The sequence below is a fragment of the Mastacembelus armatus genome, chromosome 13 (genome assembly GCF_900324485.2).
Source record: "Mastacembelus armatus chromosome 13, fMasArm1.2, whole genome shotgun sequence".
NCBI classification, from domain to species: domain Eukaryota; kingdom Metazoa; phylum Chordata; class Actinopteri; order Synbranchiformes; family Mastacembelidae; genus Mastacembelus; species Mastacembelus armatus.
Window position 1 is genome coordinate 18,249,780 of NC_046645.1, and position 12,995 is coordinate 18,262,774.

The window sequence follows — 12,995 nt, forward strand, 5'->3', positions numbered from 1 at the left end:
GGAACAAGCACAATCTATTTACTACAGCAGTATACAATCCCACATGGAAGAAAACAACACTGACGTTTAAAGCTCATCAAAAAATATCTATATTTATTTATTCAAGTTTAATGCAGTTTAGCATACATAAAACATTGAAAAAGTACACGGCATGGCAGTAAAGGTTTTGGCAATATCCATGAAGACTTCCAGTGAAGTCATATAATAACTTCCTGATGTACCAGAATTTGCAGCTCCTCCAGTCTTATCTTGTTGAGACTGCTAAGTTCCTTGACATCTGGCACAAATGTCTGAACTAGAATTTCACAGACCTACATGCACTTAATACACAAATTATCTCAATGTAGTTTAGCAGTCATCATTTTGTTTTTGGCGTAATCTTTGCCATTATTTAGATAAACACTACAAAAGGAAAAACATATTGAGAAGCACTACTTTTGTATGTCAGTTATTTCATCTTGATGTCAACATGCTAACATTCTCCTAACGATGTGGATATTCAGCAGTTATAATGTTTATCTTCTTAGTTTAGTGCATCATCATGCTAATGTTCGCAAATTAGTACTAGATGCAATGTACAGTACAGTTGATGGGACAGTTATTAGCTTTACAGGTATTTTATCATAAATAAATACAACAATCTTTGGTCAAATGGACATTTCAACCTGACGCCTCACAAATCAGAGGATCATCACAATGGCTACAATTTGTCTTGCAGAGAACATGCATCTCTAAACAAAGCTTTATAACAATCTACAGTAAAAATAGAAACTAGAAACAGGCAAGGTGAATAAAACCTGCATCCTAACAGACCACATGCATAGGCTTTGATGTACCTATTAAATAGGTTAATGTCATGTCACAGCTACATTGTTATAATTTGCTTGTCTTCGTTCAGCTCCAACAGAAGCGTGCAGAGGTGCTGGGGGCCCTCCGGGTTTTCCAAGCTGGAGTACAAAGGGCAAGTGCACAGCAGACCACACTGCAGTGTCGAACCTTATTGTTGAAGAAACTGGAGCATCATATTAGAAATTATGTGACTATTTTCAACAGGCTTCAGATACAGGTGACACACAAAAACATTTAGAAACACACATGAAAATTGCTGTATATTGCATATTCCTATAAACATATAGGCTACATCCACACAAATAAGACCTTCTGAAAAGATTAAAGTAAATTATGAATTAGATTTCATGCAAGTGCAATTACAACTGATTAGACAAGTTTAGTCTCCAACCAATTCATGACATACAATGTAAAGTAAGCTAACATACTATCAGCACCCTTAAACAGCAAATGCCTGTTCAAAATGTGCTGTCACCTGTATAGACATACAGTTCATTTAACAAATTCTGCTTTGGGGCCTTTCCAGAATGACACATCTCATTCTTCAGTACAACACTGCTTCAGTCAAACCAGCCTCAGCAAACTGCTGGAAGAGTATGTGAAGCTACTCAACAGAAAAGTGGAGCGCCTTGTTTCTGATCATCATGACAGCATCTGTAATGCAAAACAGAGGACAACCCCTACTAAAGGACTGTGAGGTTCATTTCACAAATGCAAATGAGCTTATTTGCACTGCTGTGTGATGTTGCAGAAAATCTGATCCATGCCACAACCAGTAGTCAGGAGGGGAATAGCACAGTGTCAAATAAGAGGGTCCATCTTGTTGATGAAGACAAAAACAGAAAGGGCTGCGCACTGTGGAATGGCACTGTGGTGAAAATGATCTGTAGATATGGCCTCTGCATGGAGGACACAAATGGATAATGCCATCAATGCCATCTACCTCTATTGAAGGCCAAAAGAGACAGAAATAAAGTGATAGTTTCTTGCAAGGCTTTTCATTGTGGAAAAGTTTCTGAAAAGGCAAAACAACCACTACAAATGAAGTATGTATGAAAGAATCAGTTGTCATTAGGTGTGTTAGTGGCTTCTAATTTCACCTACTTGACAGTTTATATTTCTTCTCAAGTATATGTTTTTTAGCAATCTAAAGCACCTGCAGACATGTTTCTTTGAGGCTGGCACATTTGATAATGATAACATGGTGTGTAACTGTGTTGATCACCTTTATTTTGTGCATTAGCATTCCAAGATTTTCTAATTACCTATAAACCCAAAGTATGACCAAGGCTAATGGAATTGTCATTAGGTTTACAAGTATTTTTTCATAAAATAAAATACAATAGAAAATTTTTTGTCTACTAAGATACTATAGTCTTTCCTAAGTTGACACAGACCAACTGACAGACCAAAACAGCCATCCACAGAACCATGTTGCTGGCTAGTAAGTAAGTAGTAGTAGTTACTCTAAACCTTTTAACTTGAGACTCAAGTGAAATGTACCAGTTTTTAGATTTCAACGTACAGTAAAACCACATGAACTGGATTTAGTGTAGTAATTATCTTTGCAAAGAAATACTGAGCAACCAGTTAGTGCCAAGAAAGTTTCACTAATATATATAGGTGTGAGGTCTTTCAAGTCAAATTAGGGTGTTTGCTGTTTTCTTATCTTGACTTTATGTCAGACCCCATGCAATAATTTGCTTTCATGTTAGTAAATCTTATTTTGCAATCACCATCACTTTGTAACGCTCACTACAACAGTGAAAAAAATAAGCACAGCTGCCAGTGCACTTTGTGTGTGTATTGCAAAGTATAACCAATTCTGTGTCTGTAGCTCCCTCTGTGGGTGCTGGGTGGTAGGTGTTCTGTGTTAGATTCTGCAATTAGAAACAAGGACGATGGGCATCTCATTGCTATTTAAATGCAAACAAGACATTGAAACTATGAGACCAGTGCAGTTAAAATACATTTTTGTTCCTGTGTTAACGCACATGCCAACGTTTCCTCCTATTTTACTCTTGATGATGTGAAAATCAACTGTAAACAATGTAGATTCAAAAGTGGGAAACTAACATATAGTAGGCTAAATAAGTAAATGGACTGAAATTTATCATTGTTTATCTTAGATCTCAGGAAATATCACTTTTGAAATTTTGAATTGATATATATATATATATATATATATATATGAATATAAAAGATGTATGAATGTATGTATGTACATGTATGTATGTGATGCAGAGTATGTCTGCATCACTTTAGTAGATTTTGTATGCACATTTCATTTATGTGTGTGTGTGTGTTATTTAGCAAACTTTTGCTATATTTTATAGAAAATACTTTCAGACTCTGCTAGTCAGACTGTTATTTGTTTCTACAGTATTTATTCACTGGTGAGAACTTTAGCCTGTTTGAGAGACATGTTGGCCAAGACACTGTTGCACTATTTTGTATTATGTTCATCACTTAAGCGTTAAATCGGCCACAGCTTTCTCTACTATGGCCTCAAACGTGGGCAAGTGATTTATAGTTTTTTGAGAATACAGAAGTGAAAGAAGAGAAGGCTCATGTTTGGTTTTATCTGGTAAAGCTTCATAATATTTTTAATATTATAGTTTCGTTGCCCATATTGGTCCATGCAGAATGGCACCGTTAAAAGGAGTTTAAAAGTTTAAGACTTTTTACTTACACTGGAAGTTTCACTAAATAAAAAATAAAACAATAATAAGCAGACTGCCTTTTATATTTAATGGTTTATTCTTGTATCAAAATTTCAACTAAAAATGCATTGATAACTAGAATACATTTTGTATTTAATGTATTTTAAAATTTCCACATTTGTAGTAATTATGTTAATATCATGCAGTTTTTTAAAAGCAGCTGGAAGAATGCCGACATCTGATTGGTCCCGTGTGCCCGTATGACCGAAAGTACGAACATCACGGGAAGCATGGGCACGGAGAAATACAGGGAAATCCAGGCGTCAGACCAATTTGTCAAGTTACATAGATAAACAGACAAGACATACTGGGATCTACAATATTCACCTTCAAAACAAAAAGGTCTATATAAAGGTCTAAATAGCCTATGCATTATGTCTTAAGGACTGACATGAGTGGTATTTCTTTCGGTGAATAATACAGTCTGACTTGGCACCAGGCAATGGCTCTTAATACCTATGGGAGATGTTTGTATGGTACAATTGATTTTAAGGCATTTTTGTATAGCCATACGTTAATGTAGGGTGTGTATATTTAATAAGACAATAAAAAACGAATTTGCTTCTGTTGTATAGTTTTCTTAAAATGCGTTAATTTCCTCTTGGTGTAAAAATATTTATAACTTGATTGACGAACTGCCACCGGCTTTTATGCTGATAGTTGTAACCGGAAGTCCTAGCTGCGATTGAGGCGAGTCAGCGTCTGTCACATGATAAATTTAATAGTTGTTCAGAGCCGCGGTAGCTAAAAGTGGGTACGTTGTAAAGCTTTAATGCCGTGTGGAATAACTCTTCGGTTTAATATATAAGTTTACTACAGCGGTTTTATTATAGGTTATTTTGTTAATAACGAAAGCACTTTTCGGCTCAGCTATGTAGCTGGTTCACTTTTTACAAGCCGACAATCAGAACGCGTCGCTGATAAACCCTTAACCAGCTAGCTAACTTCCGAGATAAAAACACATCAGGGGCATTGATTGTAGTCTGTGGGATATTGGTGATTAGTGACTCCCAGTACTTGAAGTTGTGCGGCTTGTCCAGAGGCAGGTTTTAACATGACAGAGCGAACTCCTCTTCTCCATTACCGCCTCTCTACCAGCGTCAATGAATCGGAATCGCGGCCACCTCCGGTCGGCCCGGCTGTGGAACCGCACCCGGGTAGCCCCAGGGAGAGGACTACCCCCCAGCGACAACCAAAGAAGCTCCCCACCTTCTTCGGTGTGGTGATCCCCACTTTGCTGTCAATGTTCAGCGTGGTAGTCTTTCTCAGAATAGGTGAGTGTTGATGGGAAAAGGTGTCACCGTCAAACGGTCCACAGTAATATTAACTGTGTTCATGTATCTGAATAAGTGTTGAGGCAGTGTAAACTACATTACAAGACTGCTTTTTATTTCATGTCTATGGTCACATTGATGCTTGCACAGTGAATTAGTTACTCGTTACTATTCATAAAGGTGCTTTAGATTAAGAAGCAGATGAATCACAGTCATTTCGTATCTCTGAGGTCTTCACTTTCACTTTGTTTCATACAACTATTTGTGAATGGCCCAGATTTGATTAAATTAAATCAAATCACCAGTTAAATGCAAAGTGAGCTCATGAATCTCTATTGTCACTAAAATTAGCTCAGCAGACACATTTTGATTGAATGTGTTGATTAAACGATTACTTGTATCCATTAAAACCCTCAATATCTCAGTTTAACATTTAATTAATTGTGATGGTGCTATATTTATGTTTTATTTTAGCTCAAATCAATTGTTAATTTATGTAATCAAAAGCAGTTGATCGTGGGTTTCTTTATAACTGTACAGCACTTTGGTCAACTGTTGTTTTTTTACATGTGCTATAGAAATAAACTTTGACTTGACAGTTTTTAATGGATGAATAATTCCTTCACGGAGCAGGAGAGCTCTTATTGGTTAAAAATTGATGTCAACATCTTGCAAAGATGCTGTAATCATAGCAGACGTTTGTGCATAGCAAAACAGTATGTTTTTAAAAAAAGAAAGCATATGTAACATTTTTCTCATGGTTTGGCTCTCTGTAGAAAATGGTAACTTACTGGTTTCCTTCTTATTGTTGTCACTGGGTCTACTTCATTTAGAGGAAGGATTCCTGTTGTGTAAGTTTAAGGATAACTGCTGAAGTAAGTAATTCTGCTCTGTGTCATTAGAAGTTTTTTTTTTTTCCTGTGAAAAATACTAATGTCAAGTGAGTAGTTATGTAATGCAATTTAGAGGCTTCACATTTCTGGTGTGAGAACTGGAAAAATAAAGAGGCAGCTGACAACATGAAAGCTACAAACCAGACGTGACTTCATCATCTCACATCCTTTATGTGTTATCAGTTATTTGAGTGTTGTGCCTCTGTTTCTTTTTTTCCTGTTTTACAACACTAAGGTTTTTCTCTAGCTCTCTGCCCCCCCCCCCCCCGACCCCTCCCCACCAGTCTCGTGAGACATCAGCCGCTGTGGATACGCACATGCAGGGGCTCACATGGACATAGTAACTGTCTGTGTAGACTTCTGTCCTCGCACTATAACAAGTTACTTTCCACAGGAACCAACAGTGGTTTCATTGTGGATGTGAAACTTCTGTAAGTTTAACTCGACATGAGTGAAAAATGAAGAGGGTAACAATTTTTAATCAAACTGTCTTTGTAGACTTATTCTCATTCCCAATGTAATTGAATTATGTCATTTGCATTTAAAATAAAAAGATTACCATTTGCATAATGTTCCTACCGGTGCTAAAACAAAAGCATTGTATTTATAAAATATGCTGATTCTACATGATGATAACTGCAGAAGGTACTATGGATAAAAACACTCCATGAAAACATATTAATCAGTCTTTGATTACACATAAGTATAATTAAATGACACAGTAGTAAAAAGTCTTATGCTACTGTCTTCTCCCACCTTAATGAGATGTTAGAATTTAGTTGTTTAAATTACATATTTATAATAATAATACAATTTATTTGTAGGCACCTTTCTCAGCATTCAGGGTCACCAAGACAGTGAAACAGTACTAGTATCTGTACTGGTTATGTTATAAAACATTTCTTTTCATACATTATGTTTGGAGGGAGTATCATGTTATTTTGAGGGCTGGCTGAATTGTGTTCATGGCAAAAATCAAATATCAATTTCAAGTTGCCTTTGAGTTCTTGATCTAGACCAGAGTGTGTTTAAAACCTGTAGGAAATTATCACAAGAATTTTCCTAAACTTTTATGTTTTTATTTTTATTTATTATTATTATTATTTTTTTCTATATTCTGAATATGTTTCAGCAGCACCCATACTTTATTTACATTTTCTACCTTGGAGTAGATCACTATGCACTATATTTTTTACTGTCTAGAACTCTGTCTGGAGTAAACTGCTGGGTTTATTTAGAGAGCTGTGAATTAGAAAATGAAGAAGTGACCTTATTATGTTTAAGTTTAAACATTATTCATTTTATGCAGCACGTATACTGTAAGAAATCTTTATGCATGTAATATTTTTTTCACTTCGACTGACAGTATCAATAAATATTATTTAAGATATTGATAAAAACCCTTGAGTTAAAGAATGTAGACATCATTTACAGTGATATTTCTAGAGATATTCTAAATCAAACTGATTATTTTTGTCTATCCAAAACAGAATATTCCAATTAAAAGATAAATATTTAAACTCCATAATTTCTTCATATTTATAATTATCTAGTATTTTCCATTATATTAAATATAGTCAGTGTGGGTACTGGGGAACAAACGCACTCACGCTTATTTTCATGTGTTCATAGTAATCCCTTCATGTTGTTAACTTTCTCAAGTAGTATAGATAGTGTGGGTGTTGTATTTTAATCAACTTACAAATACGAAAGCTGCCTCTGCTCATCACTCCTTGCTGATTTTATTGCTGTTCTTTATGCAAAATAGTTCCCAAGCATTTTAGGAGGGTTTTTTTTTTTTTTGATACAGATACAGACTGCAACATCGAAGGCATGAAGAGAAATTAAAATAATCTCTGTGTGATTCCAGTTTCACTTAGAGAAGTTGGTCATTCTTTGCACTTGTACACAGCCACTTTAATTTAGATTTCTTATAAGATTATCAGAAATGCATTTATCATAAACTACTAGCACAGTGTATCTAAGGTGCATTAATGTGGTCCTCGTGCTACATTATATTGCTTGTCTGTGTGGTGGGCATTTCCAGAAAGTTTAACTTCCTTCTTTGTACTACAATGATGTTACTGCTAAGGCCAAAAGTTCAACTTCCAGCCAGCTGACCATTTTTTTTCTGATTGGATGTCTATTTTATTTGACCAGGTTTTGTGGTGGGACAGTGTGGACTGTACCAAGCTATTGCCATGTTCCTGGTGGCCTACTTCATCATCTCTATGACTGTGCTGTCAGTCTGTGCCATCTCCACCAATGGAGCCCTGGATGCTGGGGGAGCCTATTGTATCTTTTTCACACATTACATCTGTATGTGAAAACCTCAGTATCGCTAGCATAATCAGTGCATAGATGTGACACACTGGCTTCAGAAAGTAAAACTGGCCCCCACTTCCAGTCTTTATGCAAAGCTAAGCTAACCTTCTGTTGCTTCTGGCTGTAGTTTTATATTTAACTGACTGACACAAGTATAGTATCTTCTTATCTGCCTGCTCAGTTAGAAAACAAATACATTTTGTAGAATGTCAAACTATTGCGTTCAATCTTTCCCTACACCCTTGTGCACTGTTCGAAAACACTACTCTTTCGTTATGTTTGGGATGAAAACATCCCAAACAATACATGAGGGTTAACCTGAAACTGACCCTTTGTAAAAGAGATCTCTATTGAAAATGCCCTCATGTCACTGATATCAAGGTTTTTAGCACAGAATGTTTTCTATTAGAATACAATAATACACATATCTGTTTTCAACTGTATCTAACAAAAGGCAAGTGTCTTTTTGCTTAACTTCATTCAGACATGATCAGCCGAGCTTTGGGTCCAGAGTTTGGTGGCAGCATCGGCATCATGTTCTTCCTGGCTAATGTGTGTGGTAGCGCTCTATTTGTGTTAGGTCTGGTAGAAGCCGTTGTGGCCACCTTTGGAGTGCCTGAAGGTAAGTGAGTTTAACAGCTTGTAAGCCTGTGTAAACCTTGTAAACCTTAAATACTTGCAGGTTAGCATGCTTTTGCATTTTGGTTTGAAAAGTAAATTGTGAGTGCATAGAACAGCGTAAAAAGCAGGAACTTTATAGAACACAGCGTAAAGCACAGGTAATGTCTGGGTAAATGAAGCATATGAGAAAAGGAGTTTCCTGCTGCCATATTTTGTCCTAAAGCTTTTAAAATGTTCCAATCTTCTATAGGTATCAACAAAGTCTTTGTCCTTATTTTTTCCCTCATGCCATCCCTCCCTCACACATCTATAGATGGGACTGTGGCCAATATGTCGTACCAGGTCCTGCCCTCAGGCTACTGGTGGTCTCTGCTCTATGCCACCACAATCGCCCTGCTCTGCTTGCTGGTGTGCCTGGTGGGAGCCCACATCTATGCCAAGACCACTTTCATCATCTTCCTGGTGGTCATGTTTGTCCTTGTGACCATCTTCATCAGCTTCTTTGCTGTTCGGCCTCGCACCATCAACCTGCCCAGCTCTGCCACAGGCAATAGATCCGGCCCTATGTTTCCCACCACAGCCAACTTTACTGGCTTTAAGTTGGACACACTGCAGGGGAACCTGTTTGGTAAGCAAGACTGGACCAAATATAGTAGTTTAGTCATAAATTGTGCTCTCAGGGTGTGCTTTTACATTAATAATTTCAGGGATGTTGACAAGTAAAATTGCAATATCTTTGAAAATTGAATAAGGATCAAAATCTGAAATCTCTTGCTTACAAAAGTATTCAGCCCATTAGAAGCCCCTTTGGCATCAGTTACAACTTGGAGTGTTATTTGGCAAGTCTGTAAAGGCTTTGCACACCTTGATTTGGGTAGTTTATCCCATTCATACTGGTAGATCCTCTCAAGCTCCATCAGACTGGATGGGTAGTGTCTGTAAACTTCCATTTCTGGGTTCCCTTTACAGATCTTCTGTGCAGTTTAAATCAGGGTTTTGGATGAGCCTATTAAGGACAGTTTTATCCTGAAGGCACAATATGGTTTACACAATATGGTCATCATCCTGAATATGGTCATCATTATGAATAAAGTATCTATCCATCCATCCATCCATCCATCCATCAGAGCCCTTTAAAAAGCATTGTGTTGAGAGTTTAAGCAGTTGAGATAAAAATGTACTCTGTTAATTCTACTAACCTATTATATCAGACAACAGGCTTAAAAAGATTACTATATTACAGTTATTAGTGTCTGATTTATCACTTGATCCAATGTGTTAATAACTTATGCATTTAATTGTTGCTTATTGGAAGATTGACCCCAATGGTGTAGATTTCGTTACACATTTATTTTCACACTCACAGCCCCCAAAATTTTCCCCTCATTTGGGACTGTTCTTTTCCCCTATGGTATGCTCCTTTTCAATGCTAATTCCACTGTTGTCTATGGGTCGTCCTGCACTGAACTAGGAACTCTCAGCGGTGGTGGTATTTGACCTGTTGGCACCTATGTACCTGTTGTTTTCCCTGAAATTGCTCAATCTTTTCATGCTTTGCTGTAAGGACAGAACTTTTGATTGATCCCTAGTTAAATGTTGTACATGTTTTCTGGTTCTTATCCACCCCAGCACTTGCAGGAATTTAAATCCAAGCACATGATTACTAAGCTAATTGCTGTAACTTGGTCATACACCCAGGCACGTTAGAACTATTATACACACAGGCTATAAATTATACAAAGGTCTGACTAAACAGAAAACACACACAGACATGTGTAATTATAATTTTACATGTTATCATTTGAATGTGTTTTGAGAATATCGGATCCAGAGAAAAATCATGTTTACCATTCAAATCTTTAGTGATTGTCTACATTTTTAAGACCACATGGCCCTGAGTGGAGTGACATTCCAAATCTACTTCTAAGTCATCAAATCATTATACTGACAACTTAACAGACATAAACTGCAGTTAATATAAACTGTTAAATTATTTTTATATGCCTTCATAACCTTATCATTAAAGTAGTTTTTAGGAGTTTTGTTCAATTCTGAAAGATGTTTTTGTTCAAGTGTTAGTTGAGATTAAAGTCTGGTCATAATCTTAGTCACCAGTATATCTATTTCCAATTGTTCACGTTTAACAAAAAAATGTTTATTTTCTCTAGAATTGGTGTGTAGTCAAAAATAGAAAAGACAGAGAACACTTTCATATCTTACCGTACAAGTAGAGACAACATCCTGTGAGTAAATACTGTTCTGTGAAACCCTGATGGAGTTGGATGGTAAGCAGATACAGAAGATTAGCTGCAAAAAAACCAAACTGAAATACAGGTATGTCTGTGAATATTCTCAGTCATCCAGGGGAAGTTATCTAGAAGTTGAGTCATGGTAACTGGACCTTCAAGTTTTTAGGTCGAAACGTTTCAGACTGATGAAGCCACTTGGATGAGTGGTGAAACATTGTGATCTAAAAACTGAAAGTCCAGTTGTCATGACTCAACCTCTAGAAAACCAAACTGAACTTTTCTCGAAGACTGATATTGATAAGATTAGCAGTTTATCTCTCTCTTTTTTTTTCTCTTCTTGTAGCCGACTACACTGTGGATTATACAACAGGAACAATGATGACATTTGCCACAGTTTTTGCTGTGATGTTCAATGGCTGCACCGGCATCATGGCTGGTTCCAACATGTCAGGTAAGTGAGCCAGGTTTTGTGTGTCTGTGTGGCCCTTATTATCTATGAGCATATAAACCTATCTGTCTATCAGGTGACCTGAAAAATCCCAGCTACTCCATCCCCCGTGGCACCATCACAGCTGTCATCTTCACCTTCATCATCTACAACTTGCTCAGTGTGCTGGTGGCCTGCTCCTGTGACCGGTCAGTAATGCACATACAGACAAACAGAAGTTTTAGCATTTACAGTAGTAGTTCACTTGTACAATTCCTTCCCTGCACCAAACAGCACACTGACTAGCTGTTAAATAGAGCATTTTGCAGTGAATGACACCTTTGTCTGGTCAAACTTCATTAACAATTTATTTCTGTATCAAAGACTTGCTAACAGGATACTTGAAAAATCACTGTAGCAGTTACAAGCAATTTTCAGGTCAGAGTACTGTGTCAGAAAATAATATAATATAATATAATATACTGCCCAAGGAAACTACTCAAACTGCAAACCCCCATAATCCACAAGCTTGTTCAGTATGAAAGATTTTTGGTAAAGACTAAACAAGCAACTGACAGTCTTTCAGACACCTATGGAGTCACTTCATACTTTGAGCTGTCCCTGATGTTGCAGTTGTTATTTACTTCTATTTACTTGTCCTCCCTCTCCCTCTATCTCTATATGTCTTTTGCCGAGTGCCAGAGATCAGTATTGATGTAGCTCTAAAGCGAGTGTTGCCAAGGTGCTAAACTGACATGACAGGGCTATAAAAGAGCATCAGAGATCAATATTGCCATCATTTACCCTACTGCACTGTCTTCCATGTGTATGCCTACCACACACTGATAAGAGACTGTGTATTTTAACACACTTTCTCTACCTCTGCAGTGGTCTGTCTTTCCTCCTAGAATCTCACACATATTACTGTACCAGTTTTGGCAAAGCAATAGTGTGGCACCTGAGGCCTTTCCATATTCTTTCTGTGCCTTCTTGAGTTTCTTCATGCTGCTCTGGTTTTGTTCCACAATCCTTGTAGATGCAGTTAGGTTATTGGGTGACTAAGTTATCCGTAGGTGTGAATGTGACCATGAATGGTTTTCTATATGATAGACTGGTGACCTCTCCAAGGTGAATGTGTGGGACCTTGTTCACACTTGTCATTAAAGTGTGTATTAGGTAATTATAAATTTAAACCAACACAAATATCAACACTACAGCACACTGTCCATTGACATCGGCAGAGATGTGTGACATCATGCCTTGTGTGTTGGGTTGAAAGCTTGGGTATATTTGAAACAGCTAAGATTTCTTTTCTTTGCTTGCTAATGAACAGATAGTCTTGATACGTTTGTTGTTCACGTTAGTCTTTGCTGTCCACACGGTTCTGTCATTGAGAACTAAAGAAACCTGATTTCCTGTGAAACAGTTTACTTTGCTTTACTTTGCTTAACTTCTATTACTTAGACCACTAGGTCTAAGTTGAACTGAATGACTGTTCTATAGACGCAATATAAAACATTTCATGAATGTACATTTGATGGTCAGAACCAACTAACTAGCTTCACAGAGCCACCAACATCTGGTTCCTACAGTATTAGTGTACAGTCCTGTTCAACTCTGATCATATGACTAAT

At 37.1% G+C, this 12,995-nt stretch overlaps 1 protein-coding gene across 1 annotated transcript in view; it reads left to right on the top strand.

Annotated features, from left to right (window-relative positions):
* The first annotated feature begins 4,626 nt into the window (after nucleotides 1-4,626).
* The window catches only part of LOC113142735 (solute carrier family 12 member 9), a 52,301-nt gene continuing 43,932 nt past the window's right edge, over nucleotides 4,627-12,995 (top strand). The window contains exons 1-6 of the mRNA XM_026327923.1: nucleotides 4,627-4,846; nucleotides 7,900-8,034; nucleotides 8,549-8,686; nucleotides 8,999-9,313; nucleotides 11,278-11,385; nucleotides 11,459-11,570. Coding sequence (XP_026183708.1) covers nucleotides 4,627-4,846; nucleotides 7,900-8,034; nucleotides 8,549-8,686; nucleotides 8,999-9,313; nucleotides 11,278-11,385; nucleotides 11,459-11,570 — 1,028 coding nt within the window. The remainder of the gene's footprint in view (nucleotides 4,847-7,899; nucleotides 8,035-8,548; nucleotides 8,687-8,998; nucleotides 9,314-11,277; nucleotides 11,386-11,458; nucleotides 11,571-12,995) is intronic.